Here is a 21,682-nt window from a genome sequence, read left to right as displayed (position 1 = left end):
ATGATCAACTATGTTCATAGCAGTGTTATTTGTAATAGCTAGAAGCTGAAAACAACCTAGATGTTCCTCAGCTGAAGGATGAATTAAGAAAATGTGGTACATATACACATTTGGAGTATTATTCAGCAGAGAAAAACAATGACATCATGAAATTTGCAGGTATGTGGGTGGGACTAGAGAATATCTGAGTGAGGTAACCCAGACTCAGAAGGACAAACTGGTAGGTACTCATTCATAAGTGGATACTAGATGTAAAGCAAAGGATAACCAGACTACAACTTACAACTCCAGAGAAGCAAGCTAACAAGGAAGATCCAAAGTGAGATGCATGGATCACCCTGGGAAGGGGAAATAGATGAAATCTCTGTGAGTAAACTGGGGATGAATGGTGGCCAATGGAGGGTAAGGGATGGAGCATGAGAACATAAGGGAACAGGATGGTCTAGCTGGAACAGGGATGGAGTGAGAAAGCAGTGAAATAGACACCATGATACAGGGAGACATCATGATGACAGAGAGAAACCAGGTACAAGGGAAGATCTCAGGATTCTCCAGGGATGACCCCAATTTGGACTACTAGAAATAGTGGAGAGGGTGCCTGAACTCAACTGGCTTTCCCCAGAGGTCAGATTGGTGAATATCCTAACTGGTATCACAGAGTTTTTCTTCAGTGACTAATGGAAGCAGATGCAAAGATCCACAGCCAGGTACTAGGCCAAGCTCCAGGAGTTCAGTCAGGGAGAGAGAAGAGGGATTCTATAAGCAAGTGCATCAGGATTATAATGGAGCAACATGCAGAGACAACCAAACCAAATTAGTGGGAACTCATGAAAGTTGGATCAATAGCTGTGGAGCCTGCATGGGACTGGACTGGGCCCTCTGTATGGTGAGACAGTTGTATAGCCTGATCTGCCTGGGGGCCTCCTGGTGGTAGGATCAGAATCCATCTCTGGTGCATGAGCATGCTTTTTGGAGCCCACTCCTAAAACACCTCCAACAGCCTTGAGGCAGGGGAAATGAATTGGATTTGCCTCTACTTGATGTGAAAATGTTGTTAAGGATTGTATTTCAGATTTTCTGTCATGGACAGAATTGTTTGAACTCCATGCAAAACAATGTAAACCATAGTCCAACAAACAAAACGTAATTGATTCTTTCTCACATTCTGATTGAATTATAGAGAAGGTCATTCAGTTAAAATTGTCAGGAGGAGGCCTCTAGTCCAATAGAGACTTAAAGATAATAGAAATTAAATCAGAATGGCATGTGTTTTGAGGAAGACCACATAATCTCAGAGGAAATGTTGCCTAATAAGGCAACCTGACAACAAGCCAGTGAGGGGTGCCTCACCAGAAAACCACCTCGTAGGACCTTGACCTTGGATTTCTAACCTTCAGAACTGTGAGAAAATTAATTTCTATTGTTTTAGCCCCTTAGTATTTTGTTATAGTTTCCCAACACATTAATAAGAAGACAGAAATCTAAAAGGAAAAGAGTAATGTCAAATACACAAGAATTGTTACTAATAAAAATAAAACATTTACAGAGCACCTATAGGATTTGAATGTTTCATAAGGATCTGAAAATATGCTGAGGCTTGGGCTTTTGTTGAGAGGAGACAGGGATGCAATTCAGATGTGATTAGTAAAAAGACTGTTAGATATACTAGAAAGAATGTGCTACTTACAGAATAAATAAGAATAGTAAACTCCTTAAGAGAAAGTTGGGATACATATCTAAGCTGGTCCACCAATCTAAAATGAAGAAGAGTTGCTGATAACAGGAGAAAGCATAAGCAAGGTCTCTGGATAGGACTCGTGGCTTTAACTTTTCTCTTTAAGGCTAACATCAGAAATCAACTTTCCCATGTACCTTTTCAATTCTTTCATTTTTCAGAATACAAAATATCTTTGAACATTATCTTAAACCTAGCACATAAAGCTGGTGTTTTTTATTCCAGTGAATCTGACTTTGTCAAGAACATCAGTGAATCTCTGTTACCAACTCATAGTCATATTAACTGTCAGTATTATGGATTGAGTTTTTCATATTTTTCAGGAACTTTTCTTTATGGTTTTTATCTTTGTTCATTTAGCATTTCTTCTCACTCTCTGTTAAACTTTCATAGATTAAAGTTTCAGCTTTATAAACTATTCTGTTACAGTAATCTTGCTGATGATCTCATCCATTGTCTGTTCAGTGAACACAGCTAAGTAGATGCAGTAATGTAAATACCTTAACTGAGCAGAATACAAACTCTATAAATATTGATTTGGCAAATATGTTTTAATTCATGTTGGTTCTGCAGGAAATTTGAAACAGTTTAATGTTGGATTACAAAGATAATACTCAAGCACAGGGACAAATAGCCAAACAAATGGAAATACATGAACTATGAACCAATAGCTGAGGAGTCCCCAACTGGATCAGGCCCTCTGGATAAGTGAGACAGTTGATTAGCTTGAACTGTTTGGGAGGCATCCAGGTAGTGGGACTGGGACCTGTCCTTAGTGCATGACCTGGCTGTTTGGAACCTGGGGCTTATTCAGGGACAGTTAGATCAGCCTGGGAGGAGGGTACTGGACCTGCATGAACTGAAGCTACCAAGTTGAACTCAATCCCCAGGGGAGTCTTTGCCCTGGAGGAGATAGGAATGGGGGGTTGGCTGGGGGGAAGGCAGGAGGGTGGTGGGAGGGGGAAGGACAAGGGAATCCATGACTGATATGTAAAATTATAAAATAAAAAATTAAAAAATGCCAACCAACCACCACCACCACCACCACCAACAACAACAACAAAAAACCCAAAAATAATATTCACCACGATTTAGTGTCAAGGCTATCTTGTCTTTTATGCTCCTATGGAGGCATTTTTTATTCTATGGTAGGATATAAAGGTGGAAACATGCCCCCTCAGTTATGCCAAGAACATAGAGTATGTCAACATGAAATGCTTGATTCTCCAATCTTGGATGCAGCTGTGCCTCCGTCTTAGTATCTCACCTCTTTATATGATCTTCACCTTAGTGACTACTTCAGGGAACCACAGTATATTTCTACTACTTTCCATGTACAAAGGACCCATTACTCAAATTTTAGCAAATATTCACATTTATCATCAAATAGTTTAATGTGGAAACACTTTGGAACAATTTCTTATCAATTATGATAAAGTCTGAGTTCATGCATGGTAAATGCTGAGTAAAATAAAGATACTTGTATCAATGAATTTAAAAAATGAGTATTTAGATCTTGAATAAGTGTATGGTTTATATGAATATGTATAGATGTAGTCTGTTTTTGTAAATTGTAAAGTTTTTTCTTAATATTATGTATTCAAGCAATAGAGTAATAGATAGATAAGTAATAATTTGTAGAAGAGCTTTGGTGATAAGACCCTAGAGTCTTAATCTGAACTATTAAAAATAATGACAATGTTCCAGAACTCCCTTATCCTGAGATTCTTGTTGCCTTGTACAGGCCTTAGAATGTTTTGAATATTTCTTGCCCATTACTCAAATTGTCAATTAAAATATGTAAAGAAATAAAAACCAGAAAACCAATGCAAATCAACATGTCTTTATTTATATTTCAGCATTTCCTTCACCATCAGTAGCAGTAGACTCCAGGCTACCATAGGACACATGGAATCTGGATATGACTCAGTGGGACTGTGTTAAAAAGCATACTTTCATAAATACAACAATGACCACCTACATTGGTAAATCTTGGTGTTTTCTTATTTGTTATTATATTGGGAATTTTAGACAGATGCTATGAATTTCTTTAAAAACATTGTAATGAACACATTAACAAATATTCTTCAGTGACGAAGGACATCAGGATATTCTCTTATGGGCAATGGATACTGCCATACAGACCATATACAAAGCTACTATCATTGTGGAATTCATAATCGGGAATGCTGCAAATGGATTCATAGCTCTGGTGAATGTCATAGACTGGGTCAAGAGAAGAAAGATCTCTTCAGTGGATCAGATACTCACTGCTTTGGCAATCTCCAGAATAAATATGTTGTGGTCTGTATTTATTATTTCACTAATATATTCACTGTATCCAGATTTAGAAATGACTGTGAAAATGGTAAGAATGAAAAACAACGCCTGGATTCTTGCAAATCATTTTAGCATCTGGCTGGCCACCATCCTCAGCATCTTTTATTTTCTCAAGATAGCCAATTTTTCTAACTATATTTTTCTCTACCTGAAATGGAGATTTAAGAAGGTGATTTCAGTGACATTGCTGCTCTCTCTGGTCTTCTTGTTTGTAAATATTTTAGTGATCAACATACATATTGATGTTTGGACTGATGAACCCAAAAGAAATCTCTCTTACAGTTCCACATCTAATAATTGCACACAATTTTTCAGATTTATATTTTTAATCAATACAATGTTCACACTCATCCCCTTCACTGTGTCTCTGATCATTTTCACCCTGCTCATTTTCTCCCTGCTGACACATCTGAAGAACATGTGGTACAACGTCAAAGGCACCAGAGACCCCAGCACCATTGCCCACATAAACGCCTTGCAAACTGTGGTCACATTTCTCCTCTTCTACACAGTTTTCTTTCTGTCTCTTGTCACACAAGTTTGGCTCTCTCAGTTTATAGAGAAATACAATTTGTTTTTTGCTGCTATTATAATTAATTTCCCTTCAGTCCATTCATGTGTTCTGATTCTGAGAAATAGTAAACTGAGGCAGGCCTCTCTTTTGGTGTTGTGGTGGCTGAGGTGCGGGTCCAGAGATGTAGACACCTTTGTCCCTTGATAAACTTTGTCAAAGATTTTTAATAATGAAGAAAGAAGTTGCTTTGTTAAGAAATTCTTGTTCATTAACAATTTATATATTACTTTGTTTATTAGTCATGTTTAGGATAACTGCTACCTAAACATATTACAGCTTTATCTGGGTATGTACAAATATATATAAATATTAGTATTAGCATATTTTAGCATATTATAATTTTACAAAGAATGTTATGATTTTGTCTTACCTAAATGTAAGAGTAATTTGTATTAGCTGATATAATTTTAGTAGCATTATGGATCTTATTTGAAATTTTGTAGTGGTAATTTTGTACAATAAAAAGCATTGGTGATTATCTATGCATGTGAGATACAGTAAAAATAATACTGTGCAATTATATACACATGAAAATAAATTCAAACCTAGAAAGTAGACCTTATTTGAACTAAAAACAAAGAATTACATAAAGACCTTCAAATCAAATGTTATTACAATTATCTTAGAGCCTTGATTATGTTTTACTCCAATTATGCTATGGGTACAATTACCTTGTGATATAGAAACTTGGACCATAGACAGCACTATTCAGAATATATAATTTATATTTGGAAATATATTGTACTTTTGTCTGTAGTTTTCTGTCAACATCACATTCCATTTTAATTTTACTGATCCAGAGAAATAAATCCATGAGAACAAAGATTTGCTTATTGAACATCACACTGAGATGTTATTGTTTTTGCTTTAGGTATTGGTATTCGACTGTAGTGACTATCCAGGTTGTCATATGAAGAAAATTTAATCACATAAAGTTAATGAAATAGTTGTATAAATATTGTGGTTTTAATCAACCATTTTCTGATTGGTTTTAAGGCCTGATACACAGAATGGAATTGAAGCCTGTTAACATTAATTGAATTAGATATAGACTTTTATACCAATGATTCCTATGAAAATATGACTATTAAATAGATTATAATTTATTATAAGTTTAAAATACCTTAATTAACTATAATAATTATAATTTTTATAAGCTTCAGAATTAAACTAAACCTTACTAAATTATAGATAAAACTGTAACAAAATAGGTATATCAATTTACATGAATAAAGATAAACTAATGACAGAATTACTTTCATGAAAAGATGTTGTGGCATAAAAGCTCATTGATAGCAAGTTCTCCTGTAATAAGAATATTTATAATCTTATGCAATAACTGAATTCTAAGTGACTTTGCTAGCTCTTTTTGACTTCTAGTACTTTGAATCTGACACATAGAGTGTGTGGTAGGGAATATTTTCATAAATGAATGAGTGAACAGATGGTTAAATTAACCACATTAAATTAGAAAATAAAACATATCACCAAATCTAAAGACAGCTTAAATCTCTTGATTTGGTTTTGTGTTGAGGTTATAGAAACATTTTTAGAGCAAAAGACTGACCATTTCACAATCCTACATTTTACCAAAATATAGTCTTTCTATAGCCATATCAGAGCAAAAAATGGAAAGAGTAGATAGAAATATGGAAAGCGTTATACTTCATTTTAATCCAATATTTAGGAGATAAGCACAATAGATTCTAATAAATTTGCATACATTTTTCTGTTGTGAATAATAGATTCTCATAATGATTTTCCAGTCATGTGTTTTCTAAACAAAAGTGGAAAATGACTTTATGTAATTTAATGACCTGTTTCTGTTCTAAAATGATATTTGTGGTAATACCTTCCTAGCATATTTTCTGTATAAATTTATTTTATATTATCGTGTTGTAAATCCACAGATACTGATCAAGTAACAATTTTGAAGTCCATAAATGTCTTACTTCGGGGCTTTTAATCTAAAGTCCGTACTATGGAAAGTAAGGGATGTTTTGGTTTGAGAAAGTAAGGGAGGTCACATACAAATTTCTTCCCAGTACTGCCTACCCATATATCACTTAGAAGTATCCTGACCTCTGATACTGACTGGTCTTATGAGGTGTCTTGTGTCCTTTCATTGGGCTCAGTGCTTCAAAGGATCCCATTGTTAGCTTTTGTTCCGCTGTCAATATTTTTTCCTGATGTCCAATGTTCACTGTTGGTGAGGAAAGGGTTGCCTGTCATTAATTCAGTTTTGGTTTGTCCTCTCTTTCTCTATGGCTAAAGTCAAAGATGCACAGTATTGGCATTACCAAAGTAGACTTATTTACCGTCTGTGACATATGACAGTTATTGAAAGTATAAATTTTACTGGATATAATTTCCTAGAAATAATTCACATGACAGCTTAGAATGTAAAACTTCATCTCAGATCCTTCTCACAAGGAGCAGTGTTTAGCTGTATTGATAAAATGAAGAAGCATGGTGATCTATAATATGAGGAAAGAAAATAAGAAACAGAAGGGGTGAATAGTTTCTCCTCCCATATGTTTTCAAGCTTCTTATCTATCCACAAAAATAAGTTCAGAAAACCAGTGACAGTTGCATAATTTGTATGTGGAATTTAAGCCTGTGGTGTAAAAAATTACACTGGACACTTGCAAAGACCTGAGTAAATGGGGATGATATTTTAAAATCTTAGATCTGGATGTGGCCAACTCAGAATTTCTGAAAAACTATTTATACAGTTTTTCCCGTTAATTACCATACACCAGAGTGCTACATCTGACACAATTTGTGCTGTTTACCTATGATACTTCTTAAGTCAATGATGAAGTGAGAGAAATGAATAAACCCAGTCCTCGGGGGAGACCTTGATTTGGAGGAGGTGGGAATGGGGGGGTGGGCTCGGGGGAGGGAGGGGCGAGAGGGGGAGAACAGGGGAATCTGTGGCTATTATGTTGAACTGAATGGTGATGTAAAATAATAATAAAAAAAATCACAAGATTTTTTTTCTCTGTTCCACATTTACCTACTACAACCAGTGGTATAGATAACAGCATCTTTAGATCTTTGTATTAATGACTGCATTCTGGCAGAAATTTTTCAGTTTTTAGATAACTTAATAAATGTTACACATTAGTACCATGAAATGCAGTATGATTTGGTCCCAAACTTTTAAGAGGCCCAATGAATGAACATTCTAGCATGTGAGTGATAGGAAACAGTTCTGTAGTATGGAATTCTAATACACACAGAATAGAAGGACAATCCAGGTCACAGGTGTTGATGAATAAAACAGATGATGGTAATGGCATCTGTAGACTTATGAGTTTAGTCTTAGTATTGTCTGCTCTCTGTGTGACTTGGGAGTACTCATGCTCTGTACTTATGGTGGGTTCTTATGAGCATGTGGCTTTTATAGGGTCACCGGGACTTGACCCATAATTTCATTCTTTCCTCTTGCAGATTTGTTTCCTTTTCTTAGGCACAGGGTAGTCTGCTGTTGCAGAAGATTTGGACCCACACTAACACAGCAGGGTATGGTCTCCCTTTCTCCTTGTCATGCCAGAATCATGCACAATGTCCTTGTTACTGAATCCAGTTCATTCCAGCCTAAAGGGGAAGGGTCGATTCACATAGGAGGTAACTGTACAGACACAGAAGACACCAATTCCATACACCTCTCCACAGACTTAGGGAGTGGAAACATTTATAAAACAAACAAGGATGGTAGTCTAAGGCATCCATTCTCCAGATTTTACCCACACCACAAGCATAGTATCTCCTTTTCTTCTTCCTTCCCATGTTTAAGCCCCTGCTGGCTATTTATGGAATATTTTTATGCCTTAATTTTGAGTTTTAGTTAATTTGAGAATTGAAGGATAATCTAGATTGTAGTCTCAATATTGTCTACTCGTTGAGTTACTCATATGTTCTCATGTACAACAATAGTGGCTGGTTTTCTGGGGATATGACATATGCTGTTTCACAGGGCCACACACTAAGAAAAGAAACCCTATTTTTGTATTAATGTTATATCCCCATTGAAGATTTTTAGAAAGAGTATTTTATTTCTGGTGAAAATAGGTGATTTATGTAGTTGTAATCAAACTATTTTATGCTTTGATGATTTGGTTACTATAGCTCTTATTCATTAACAACAGAGAAGAGACAACTTCAGAGTCTTATTTATTTATTTATTTTTTTGCTATATGCAATAATATCTCTTTCTGTACAGGCAAGTAAGCAACATGAAATCCTAGTGATGATGAATCTAAGTGTTTCAATTAAATATCCAGAAATGTGTAAATAATTATAAACCTAGTAAGTTCACATTGGGATGCATGTGATTCAATGATCTAGGAATTACCAGTCACTCCCACTAGCTGGGTTTTCTTTGATTTTCAGATAATAGTGTCAGTTTAAAATTCATACCAATATGGAGACATGTCCCTTTCTGTGGTACTGTTATCTAAAGAATGGTATACCATGTGAATGCATACTGAATTTTCTTATGACACATTTGATGGTCCTTTGTCAAGGAGACTGAGATTTGTGTAGGGTAATATTAGCATTGACTTCGTAGAAAGAGGTGATTTAGGGCTTTAAATGCCCACTTCAGAGGTCAACTTCAGGAATTAGCTTCAGTATTGTAACCATATGTTTTTCTCTGTTCCACTCCAGTCCCGTGGTCCCATAGTCACTTTTAAAATAACCATTCAGAGGCCTAAAATTAATTAGAAACTGCTTGGCCTATGGCTTGGTCTTGTTACTAGCTAGCTAATACATCGTAACCTAACCCATTTCTATTAATCTGTGTATTGCCACGTGGCTGGTGGCTTACTGGTACTTTCACATCTTGCTTCTTGGGTGGCTCATGGGTGTCTCCCAACTCTATCCTCTTCTCCCTGTATTTCTGCTTGAATTTCCCGCACGGCTATGTCCTGCCTTGCTATAGACCAAAGCAGCTTCTTTATTAACCAGTGGGAACAACACATTTTCACAGTGTACAGAAAGACAACCCATATCACAGTGTGTTCTCTCAGCACATATCCACTATAATTTATATTTTTCTTTATTCTGCCTGTCCAATTCCTGCAAATTCTCTTTGTTACATAGAAACAGCTCAGCCAGGACACTCTTCTTTGTCTGTAAGGATATCACAATTTTCTGAAACACCTTTTCAAAATTTTTTTCTGTAAAATATTTTGAAAACTACTTTACTTCAATTTTCATACCTTAACCACCTTAACATGCCTTTCAGATATGAGAAACTTCAAGGCATCTGGAGTCATATTTTTTCTCACTACTGCTTTTAGCATCTAAGATATATTAGCACTTCATACTCGTGTTCTTTTCTGCTATCTATGAGGATTGTGGTGCATGCGTTTTTCTTGGTTGAGTAGTTGGCCTTACTTCATGTTTGCTCAATTATTTTTCAGATGTAGAAGAACAATTGCATTATGGCATATGTCCTCTATCTTGAGTAGAGAGAACATTATCTTTTATTGAGCTTGGTGCATGTTCTGTTCATTATAGAGCAGATTCTGGTGGAAAATAAGGGACATATATAAAATTTGAAGGTCTTTGTAACTGTTCAAGGAATTTGTCCTATTGGCCAAAGGAGAAAGAAAGTATGAGGATTCTGCTGTCAGGATGAGTTCCTTCTTAGTGACTGATCCAGGTGATGCCAATAGTTTTCCGTAGGTAGACTTTTCTTTTGTGACAGCCAGTTCACCAAAAACACATGTAAATTTTTTATTAATTATAAATCCTCAGCCAATAGCTTAGACTTGTTACTACTAATTAACCCTTGCTACTTAAGTTAATCCATATTTTTTATCTCTCTTCTGCCACATCGTGGTCCCCTTTTTTCAGCACTGGCATGTTCATCTCCTACCTCATGTGCATCTCACTTACACTTCCCCAGACTCTGCCCTTCTTCTCAATGTCCACCTAGTCTGCTAGTCCTGCCTAACCTCTACCATCCAGCTATTAGCCAGTTGGCTTCTTTATTAACCCAATCACAGTGGCATATATTCACACAGTGTAAAGGAATATTCCATATTTCCCCTTTTGTCTAATTAAAAAGGAAGGTTTTAAGTTAAATGTAGTAAAATTCTATACAAAAAATAGTTATCAAGTAAGTATTATAGTTACAATATCCAGTCTGTTTATATCTGGCAAATTAGAGAAAATACTACATCAGCTGTCCTCTCCTGAAGAGTCCAGCGTTTTGTACCTAATTTACTTTCTACCATGATATGGAGAACTGTAACTGTAACTATCTAGTCTTCAACCCCATCAAAAACCTGAAGGATATAATACTGTCTGAGATGACAGAAATAGCTGGTTGCCTGGACAGTCACCCTAGGTTCTTCTGTAACATTGTGGCATTCAACTTTTGCCTACAGGTTTATTATATCTGACAGACATTTTTGAGAAGCAGGGATTTTGAAAGACTCTCCTGCCTTGTCTTGGTAAAGTGCTGCAGTTGTTTTCTTTTGTGTCCCGCTTATCCAATTTGGGAAGTACACTGTCAGTAGTCAAGGCAGGGGTAGTTTCTTGCCCAGTGACTATCTGTAGTCAGAAGGTTTTTCTGGTCTTGCCAAACCCCTGTAGTCCCATGGGTCTCTTATAAAATAATCATCCAGAAGCTTATATTAATTATTACTGCTTGTCCATTAGCTCAAGCTTATTACTGACTAACTCTTACATTTAAATTAACCCATAATTCTTATCTATATTTAGCCATGTGGCTTGGTACCTTTTTTCAGTTCTGCCTTGTCATCTTGCTTCCCCTGTGTCTGGCTGGCAACTCCTGACTCTGTCCTTCTTCCTGTATGTCTCCTGGATTTCCTGCCTGGCTATAACCTGACTCACCATAGGCCAGAGAAGCTTCTTTATTAACCAATCATAGTAACACATATTCACAGCATACAGAAAGACATCCCACAGCAGCTAACTTTTACCGCAAAGAAAGCAAACTCCATTATTGGTGAAATTATTAAGGCAACTCCATGTAGTTAAAAGGGAGGTTTATTTTGTGGGATAACTCACAAATGAAGGGATAGGTAACAGGGTCTGGGAAGGGCGTAGCACAGTCCAGTGGTGTTCTCTGGAGAACTCTGCTTTGTCTACCTCCAGCATCCAGGGTCCAGGAACCAAGAGAGCTGGCCCACCCGGATCTTGGGTCTTCAGGGTCCTCTCTTGGCCCTGCCTTCTAGGCGTGACAGTTACTGAAACCTCAATGGGGGTTGGAACTTCCAGATCAAAGCTGGAATGGTTACCCACTACATCCCATATGGAGTTTCTTCAATGCCTGTCATCTTCTCTGAAGTAAATTGGTGCTGGCAGGAGCAGACATGTCTCATTGTCATAAAAGATGCTGCATCACCTGGGCCATCCATTTTTATTTGTGTCTGGTTTCCTTGTTCTGAAACTTTTAAAGGTAACATATTTTTGTATTAATATAAGTATGGCCTGTGTATTGTACACAAGTTAGTCGAAGATTAATTTTGTTTTATACTCGAGTAGGTAAAATATAAGTTACATGTTTTGTAGTTTTTCAAGATTTATTTCTTTATGTCTGTAGTCAGGATTTTCAGGGCATCTTCTCCAATCAATCCTGATGCATATCAACCTGGAATGAATGAATCCATACCCACTCATTCCTGTGGAAATAAAGCATAACACTTTTCCCAAAGTAATGTGTCTTTTGACTTCTGTTTTGAAGTCAAGAAATTTTTTAAATATATAGATTGGTTTAATCCAGCAGTTTTTGTAATCCAATGTGTCTTAGCAGCTGTTGTTCCTTTATTAGCAATCAGAAAATCTAAAGACAACACAATAACGTACAGAATCCAGACTCTCTGTGCCTTTCCCATCTTTACAAGGCTTTTTATTTTTTATTACTTTATTTCTTTTTTAAGGATTTTATTTTTTAAGCTATATTTTATTCTAGACTGTATATATCCTTTCTCCTTTACCTCCCAAGCCTATGTACATTTTTAAACACACTTTAATCTGTTTGGAGTTTTTTCCCATCTGGATCTGTTTTTAGTGAGCATCTGTATTATTCTCTGATCCTATGAGCCTTTAAATTGCTAAGCAGTGTGGCCATGACCACACATCTGCTTTGGTGGCTGCCTCTGCCCCACTCCTTGGTTTATGAGAGATGAGCTCTATGCCCCATGGGCATAGCTGAGAGTCATGTTTATTAACCAGGAACTGCATTCAATCCCCTAGGTCTGGGATGTTGGTGCCTACACTGAGGCAGATATTCTTACTTAGTTTTTTTTTAAGCCTTCTCCTTCTCAGTCCCTAGGCGGAAATTCAGATCTAGTGTTGGAGTGCCATTTGTAGGGTGATTTTTCTTTCCCATCAGTTCCTAAATGACCACATGGAAATTTCTCATTAATTATAAATGCTCAGCCAATAGCTTAGACTGGTTACTAACCCCCCCCCCCTTTCAGTTTTTCAAGACAGGGTTTCTCTATGTAGTTTTGGTGCCTGTCCTGGATCTCGCTCTGTAGACCAGGCTGGCCTTGAACTCAAAGAGATCCATCAGGCTCTGCCTCCCCGAGTACTGGGATTAAAGGTGTGTGCCACCACCACCTGGCTGGTTACTAATTCCTACAATTTAAATTAACCAGTATTTCCTATCTAGATTCTGTCATGTGACAGTATCTTCTTTCACCATGGCATATTCATCTCATGCTTTATTTGAATCTCACTCATACCTCCCCACTATTGGTGAAATTATTAAGGCCACTCCACGTAGTTAAAAGGATATTTATTTAATGATGCAACTTACAAATTAAGGGATAGGTAGGTCGCGGGGTCTGGGGAAGGTGTATCACGGTCCAGCGGTGTTCTCTGGAGCTCTGCTCGGTCCACCTCCACTGATCAGGGTCCCGGAACAGAGCGAGCCCTGGTCCATCCAGATCTCAGGTCTCCAGGCACCTCCTCTGGCCCAGTCTCATAGGCATGACAGTTGCCAGAGTCTCAATGGGGGTTGGAACTTCCAGATCAAAGCTGGAATGGCTACCCACTACATCTCCCCCTTTTTCTCTAAATAAGAAGGTTCTAAACTAATACAAGACTATATACAAAGGAATGGTTATCAAATATTGTCCAGGAATAATGAGGGATAATGACCTAGATAAGATGGAACTACAACCAATGCAAACCGTATCAAGCAAGAAACACATACTAAAATCCAGAAAAGTATAGAGCATAGGAAATGGAATGTTATAAAGATCATTCCAAAAGGTGTCCTATCCTAAAGAACCTGAATCTAATAATATGTTCTATCTAAGATACTATATATACTAAGTTGTAATGATAACTGCTAGTCCTCAATCCCATCCAAGACCTGAGATGGAACATAATGGTACCTGAGAAATGGTAGATGGATGCAAGCAACTTTCGGGAATCTTGCAAGAGTAGACCAAGACAGCTGGCAGCCTGGACAGTCACCCAGCTCAGTTGGTAGAGCATGGGACTCTTAATCCCAGGGTCGTGGGTTCGGGCCCCACGTTGGGTGCCAGATATTGGTGAAATTATTAAGGCTACTCCACTTAGTTAAAAGGATATTTATTTAATGGTGTCACTTACAAATTAAGGGATAGATAGGTCGCGGGGTCTGGGGAAGGTATATTGCAGTCCAGCAGTGTTCTCTGGAGCTCTGCTTGGTCCACCTCCACCATTCAGGGTCCGGAAAAGAGTGAGCCCTGGCCCATCCAGAACTCGGGTCTCCAGGCGCCTCCCCTGGCCTGGCCTCGTAGGTGTGACAGTTGCCAGAGTCTCAATTGGGGTTGGAACTTCCAGATCAAAGCTGGAATGGCTACCTACTACACTCCACACTTAAAATGGTAACAATGACTTATTTCATCTGGACAGTTGTTAACCATTTCAGTATCTGGCTGGCTACTAGACTTAGCATCTTTTGTTTTCTCAAGATAGTAATAATTTTCCATTCTGTTTTTTTCTACCTAAAAGAAGAATTAAGCTTGCTTTCTTTCTCTCTCTCTCTCTCTCTCTCTCTCTCTCTCTCTCTCTCTCTCTCTCTCTTTCTTTCTTTCTTTCTCTCTTCTTCCTCCTCCTCCTCCTCCTCCTCCTCCTCCTCCTCCTCCTCCTCCTCCTCCTCCTCCTCCTCTTCTTCTTCTTCTTCTTCTTCTTCTTCTTCTTCTTCTTCTTCTTCTTTGGTTTTTTGAGACAGGGTTTCTCTGTGTAGCTTTGCTCTGGAACTCACTTTGTAGACCAGGCTGGCCTCAAACTCACACAGATCCACCACATACATACACAAAATAAAAATTAAAAAATAGGGTCTATAGTGATGGCTCAGCAGCTAAAAGCACTGGCTCCTTTCCCCAGAGAATCCAGATTCAGTTCTAGTGATCACATGGAAGCTCACATCTGTCTGTAACTCCAGTTCCAAGTGATCCAAGGCTCTTGTCTGCACCAGGCACATATGTGGTACACAGACATACATACAGGCAAAACACCCAATCACATAAGACATATATTTTTAAAAAAGGGTTTTAAAAACAAAAAAGTTAATCTTTTTTTTTTTTTTTTGGTTTTTCGAGACAGGGTTTCTCTGTGTAGCTTTGCGCCTTTCCTGGAGCTCACTTGGTAGACCAGGCTGGCCTCGAACTCACGGAGATCCGCCTGGCTCTGCCTCCCAAGTGCTGGGATTAAAGGCGTGCGCCACCACCGCCCGACAAAAGTTAATCTTTAAAGATAAATAAATATTTAAAATATTTGTGAAAAAAGAAGAGTTAACACACATATTAAAATTCTGATTGATGAATTCAAGAAGAACTTGTATTACAATTCCAGATCAAAGTCTATTGCAGACTTCCAAATTTCTTTTATTGATGAACATAATGTTCATGTTAATACCATATACTATGTCTCTAACAAACATTTCTTTTGTTAATTTTCTCCTCATGGAAACATCTGAAGAAGATACAGGACTTTGTCCATGGATGCAGAGATGTCATTGTCTCAAATACAGGAAGATGTTTTACTCACATTGCTATGGGTATTTTTAGTTTCATAATAGAGAACAATGGAACATGAATAGCAATACTAGGAATGTGTAATTTACATTTGGAAATATATTTCAGTTTTCTTTGTAGCTTTCTGGCATGAACAAGAGACCATTTTAATTTTATGCTTCAAATCCAAGTATATGACCATTGGCTTACAGAGTACCACACTAGGAGTTCTGTATTTATGTTTGACTCTATGTCATTGAGTACTAGCATTATTTTATGGTTATTATGGAAACAAAATTTAGAGTGACTTCTGAGTTAATTATTACAGTACACAATTAATACTGTCTTTTTCTTTATAAAAATGTTGCTAGTATTGATATTGTTGTAGAAAAACAGGGTAATGAATTATACAAAGTTATTGAAATCATTTTTTAAAACTTAAGTAGGTTGAGGAATTGATACAAACAGAAACATAGTCCTTTGTGCTTCACTGCTGTTAAATTTTTAGTATGATTCCATCTTTTTCCTTTTAAATAATGAATGATTCTTTGCTCTTTTTGTTTTAACAAAGAAATCCCTTTAGAGTGTGGGGTTGTATTTCAGCAGATATTTTTACTGAGTTCATTCATTTATTTATTGGTTGATTGAAAAAGTATGTGCTGAAAGTAGTTTATTAAAGAGATTTTAATTGAAACTAGATATCACAAAATAGAAATTTCACGTTATTTGTATAAATATGTTATAGTTTTCAAGTGTATATTTTTATTTATGAAGAAAATTGTTTATTTCTCTCTTATATATCTTATATAATAAATATAATGATAGATGTTAGTAGTGACACACACATTATGCTAAGTATAGCACTGTTGGGGCCAGTGAGATGTCTTACTGTGTGAAGGCACCTGCAGGGAAACACAACAAGTGGAGTTTGATCCCTGGGGTCTTTACTGTTGAGGGAGAGGATTGATTCCTCTAAGCACTCATGCACACACTCACACACATGCCTGCACATAAAAATAATAAATAACAAATGAATAAATGTCATTTCCAAGCTACTGAAATTGAAAATAAAGGAGATTCAAATCCAAAGAAGTGTGTGTGTGTGTGTGTGTGTGTGTGTGTGTGTGTGTGTGTGTGTGTTTGTAATGTTACCTGTAGCCCATTATGTACCATGAGGGAGGAGAGAGACAACACTTTTGGGTTCCAAAGGTTTTATTAAATCACCATGTAAGTGGATCACTGATTGTTTCTTCTGACAGCCCTGAGCAGGGGCAGAAGAGTTTATAAGCACAAAAATTCCAAATATTTGTTGCCAAGTTACAATTAGAATTTTCACCAACCAGAAGTCAAAGATTAGGGACTTTCTTTGTGTGTTCCATCACAGTCAACCAACATAAAATGCAAGCTTTCCAGTCCAATTGATCAGATCCATTTGTTCCTTCTGTTGTTAGGAATAGTCGTAATGTTTCCAGAGAACTAAAGATGGATAATGACTAGTTCTATGGTTTAGGGAGGAGGTTAATTAGCTATTGGAAAGTTCTCAGGTTCCCTAGGTCTTGGAAACCTCGATTGTATTTCACCCTACAGATAAAATGGAGTCTTAAGTCAAAATGGCAGTGCCTAGACCAAGGTGCTTTTTCCTGCTCCCTTCAGTGAAAAAGTAGTATTCTCATTATCAAATGTCCAAAGTTTAATTATCTGTATGGTTTTCTTATATAACTAACAGTTCATAGGTGGAGCCTTGAACACATAAGCATGGATCTCTCTAAGGTCTGAATTTTCACTCTTTAAAACATCCTTGGTATTAACACTACCAAGTTTCTAATGGCCCTTGCCTAAACTCAAGTTTTCATTAGAAAATATGTAAATATGGCAAAAGCAGAAAGATATATCATTATCTGCAGGTTAGTGTCTGGGATTTCAGCATTTCCTTTATCTTCAGTTACAGCTGCAGCTACTGTAAGACAGAGAGTTACTGGATGAAACACTGCTGAGTGGTGTCAGAAATACAATACTTTTATGAAGATGGTTTTTCCACATTGGAAACTTTCATCCTTGCATGATTGTTATTATACTGGAAGCTTTTAAAAGTATGTTATAAATTTTTAAAAATAATATGAACACAGAATTTTAAATGAATGTCTTCAATATTCATCAGTGACTTTTGAAACCAAGGTCTTTTCTTACAGGTAGTGGATGGCATCATACAGAGCACACACATTCATAATTGAGGAAGTCACAATAGGATGTTTTGGAAATGAACTCGTTGCTCTGATGACCTACATGGACTAGGGCAAGAGAAGAAAGATCTCTGCAGTGGATCAGATCTTAACTAGTTTGGCCATCTACAGAACCGATTAGCTGCTTTATATTAATAACTTCAGTACTTCCAGATTTATTGATGGCTGGAAAGATGGTAAGTGCAACTAATTTTATCTAGATTGTTTCAAATAATTTTACTATGTGGATAGCTACCAGCCTCAACATCTTTTATCTTCTCAAGATATCAAATTTTTCTAATTCTGTTTTTTTCTACCTAAAGTGGAGGTTTAACAAGACACTTTTAAGGACATTGTGATATCTCTGTTTCTCCTTTTAAATATCTTAGCAATGAAAACACATATTGATATCCAGGTTGACTAATTAAAAGTAGATTTATAGTTCCAGATAAATGAATCTTTTACAGATTTCCTTTATTAGCCAACATCACACTCATATTCATGTCCTTTACTTTGTTCATGACAGACTTCTTTCGGCTAATTTTCTCCCAGTGGAACCATCTGAAGAAGATGCAGCTCAAAGCCAAGGCTCCGGAGATGGCAGTGGTGTGACCCACACAAAAGCCTTACAAACTGTGGACTGCCGCTAGCTTCCTCCTATACACCATTTTCATTCTTTTTTTTTTCTATGCAGCTTTGGACAACTGGGATTCAGGATAGATTTTCAGTACATTTGGTCCTTGTCTGCTCTTGTGTCTTGATTCTTGGAAACAGTAAGTGGAGATGGACCTCTCTTTGATACTGTGTTGACAAACATTACATAGTCTAATGTTTGGGTCTCTGACACACCTGGAAGGTAATTTTATATAATATAAATGAAAGTCACTTCATAAGAAATTCTTATTCATAAGAAATTCTTGATCAGCCAGGTGGTGGTGGCACACACCTTTAATTCTAGCACTCGGGAGGCAAAGGCAGGCGGATCTCTGTGAGTTCGAGGCCAGCCTGGTCTACAGAGCGAGATCCAGGAAAGGCGCAAAGCTACACAGAGAAAGCCTGTCTCAAAAAACCATAAAAAAGAAAAGAAATTCTTGATCATAACTACATACTGTTCAAGTAGATTCGATGTTAATTTGTTTATAATATAGGTCTGGAATAAACAGATCCTAAACTTACTATAAGTTTATAAGGAGATATGCAAGTATAGGTATTAATATAATTTTACAAAGAAGAGTATTAATTCAAGCTATTTAGATGTAGAAACACTTTATAGTAACTAACAATTTTAGTGGCATTCAGAAACTCATTTGAAATTTTTTAATTATTGGTTTATAATAGGAAAGGTGAAGAAATATATATGAATATGAGATACAGTAAGTATACAACTGTGCAATATATGTAAATAAAATAATTCCAAATATAGGAACATAGGCATAATTTCAGATAAGAAGTGAGGGACTGAAAATAGTTAGAAATCTTTCTTTTAAAAATTATCTCAGAGGCGTATGGTGTTTTACTCAAGTTCCTTTGTGTGCATTATTTACTTAATGAAGAAGTATTATGAATAAGTGATTTCCATCTGGAAACATCCCACTTCTCTCAAGCATCAGTGTTTATCCTTTTCTGATTGAAAAGAGATTCTTCTCCAGTACAATACATCCCAATACAGTTTCTCCTACCTTCACTCCTCCTAGACCCCAGGATCCCCATTTCCTTTTCCCCAGATCCATTCTCCCTCCATTTCCTCTTCAGAAGAGAACAGGTCTCCAAGAAATAACTGCCAAACAATACAAAAAAGATACAATGAGAAAAGGTGAAAGCCCTCATATTGAGACTGGATAAGGCTACTCTATAGGAGGAAAAGAGTCTCTCAAGCAGGTAACAGTTAGAGATCCACCAGCTCCTATTGTTAGGAGTCTCACAAAAACATCAAGCTAATGGCCATAACATACTCAGAGGGCCTGGTGCAGACTCACATAGGCCCCACGCTTACCATTTCAGTCTCTGTGAGCTCATGTGAGCCCTGCTTAGTTTATTTGATAGGTCATGTTTGCCTAATGTCCCCCATCATCTCTGGCTCCCACAGTCTGCCTGCCCCCCACCTCTTCTGTAGGGTTCCCAGATCTGTAAGAGGATAGATGAAATGGAGACCTCCAATTTAGACTTCCTCTGCATAATGTCTGGCTGTTGATCTCTGCACCTGCCTCCATCTGCTGTTGGAGGAAGCCTCTCTGATGATGACTGGACAACTCACAGATCTTCTCATGTCAAAGAGATTAGAATGTAGGGATGAAGACTCCAAGGAGACACCAGCTCTACCTTCAGTGAGCTGTGTGGACGTTTTCCTTGACAATGGGGCCCTACTGTCAATTTTCAGAGAGTGACTGTCTGTCATAGCAACAGTCTGGTCTGCTTAGGGATCTCCATGGGACTCTCTCAGTCAACAACTCAGCCAAATGTAACCCAATCTTACCACTAGGAGACTTTCCTGCCTACAAAAGATGACCAGTTCAGACTTGATATGTTCCATTACTAGAAACCCTTAGTTTCCACTGAACTAGGTTTCTATACCACCCCAAGTGTCCCCCAATTCCAGCTGTCCTCGGACACTATCCATCCATCTCTTTCACCTCCCCAACCTGATCCCTCCAACTCCTGTCCCAACCTGCCCTCAGTTCATCTGCAGAATATATTCTAATTCCAATTCCCAGAGAGGTTCATGCTTCTATATCCCACCACTTTACCTAACCTTTCTGGGTCTGTGGTTTGTAGCTTGCTTCCCATTGACTTAATAGCTAATATCCATGTATAAGTGAGTATATACCATATTTATCTTTCTGGGTCTGGGTTACCTTATTAAGGATGATTAATTTCCTAGGTCCATCCATTTGCCTGAAAATTTCATGATGTCATTTAAAAAATCGCGGAGTACTACATCATTGTGCAAACATACCACACTTTCTTTATATATTCTTCAGCTAAGGGGCAACTATGTTGTTTCCAGTTTCTGGTTACTATAAATAAAGCCACAAGGAGTATAGTTGAGCAAGTGTTCTTGTGGAAGGATGGAACATTTTTTGGGTATATCCCAATAGTAGTATAGTTGGGTCTTGAAGTAGATTGAGTCCAAATTTTCTTAGAAAATGCCATATTCATTTTCATAGTGGCTATACAAGTTTACATTTCCACCTGTTTCAAGAACAGGAAAGTTTGTCAGGTGACAGTTCACTCATTGAATATCATACAAAAGTGTGGGTGTCTGTTTACTTTATGTTATCAGGTACCAGGATTTTATTATGATGGTCAACTTGTTTGTTATCTGAAAAAAAGTTATATAACTTCTAAGTTACTTATGTAAGCAAGGAAATTTACATTTTTGATCTGGATAAGTGATTTACACATTAATTTTTGGTGGAAATAGAAATGTAATGGAAAATTACATAAAGTGAACGAAACAGGTAGAAACATTGTCCTATAACCTGTGCTCGGGGCTGATGAGTCTTCAGTAAAATACAATCTGGTAAGTCTATAAGATGAAGAATATTTTTTTCTGTCTTACTTTTCCAAAGAAAGCTCTTAGACTGATAGATTGTGCTTAAATGTTGATTTTATTTTGTATAAGTTAGATAATTCATCTGTTAAATAATGAATAAAATGTGTGTTGAACTTAATTTCTCTGGTCCCTGAAGTCTTTTTTAGTGCAAACAAGACATCACAGAACAGAAGCTGGAAATGTTTGTAGATAACCACACAACACAGGGTGTTATTCTCATGTCAGATAACTGACATTTTGTACATTTTAGCCACTCATATAATA

At 37.1% G+C, this 21,682-nt stretch overlaps 2 protein-coding genes across 2 annotated transcripts in view; both read left to right on the top strand.

Moving 5' to 3' along the window:
• Positions 1-3,860: 3,860 nt before the first annotated feature.
• Positions 3,861-4,793, top strand: LOC102910651 (taste receptor type 2 member 125-like). The gene has a single exon (XM_006996976.1). The coding sequence runs from the start codon at positions 3,861-3,863 to the stop codon at positions 4,791-4,793; it is 933 nt and encodes a 310-aa protein (XP_006997038.1).
• Positions 4,794-6,630: 1,837 nt separating this feature from the next.
• The window catches only part of LOC102912862 (taste receptor type 2 member 136-like), a 33,528-nt gene continuing 18,476 nt past the window's right edge, over positions 6,631-21,682 (top strand). Inside the window, 1 exon segment of the mRNA XM_076566125.1 lies at positions 6,631-6,637. Within this exon segment, the coding sequence (XP_076422240.1) occupies positions 6,631-6,637 (7 nt within the window).

This window comes from Peromyscus maniculatus, chromosome 3 (assembly GCF_049852395.1).
Source record: "Peromyscus maniculatus bairdii isolate BWxNUB_F1_BW_parent chromosome 3, HU_Pman_BW_mat_3.1, whole genome shotgun sequence".
NCBI classification, from domain to species: domain Eukaryota; kingdom Metazoa; phylum Chordata; class Mammalia; order Rodentia; family Cricetidae; genus Peromyscus; species Peromyscus maniculatus.
The sequence above is the reverse complement of the archived record's forward strand: the minus strand, read 5'-3'. Positions and strand labels throughout refer to the sequence as shown.

Bases quoted from the DNA above. Each gene is read 5' to 3' on its own strand.
- LOC102910651 (XM_006996976.1), top strand. From the start codon at position 3,861: ATGGATACTGCCATACAGACCATATACAAAGCTACTATCATTGTGGAA.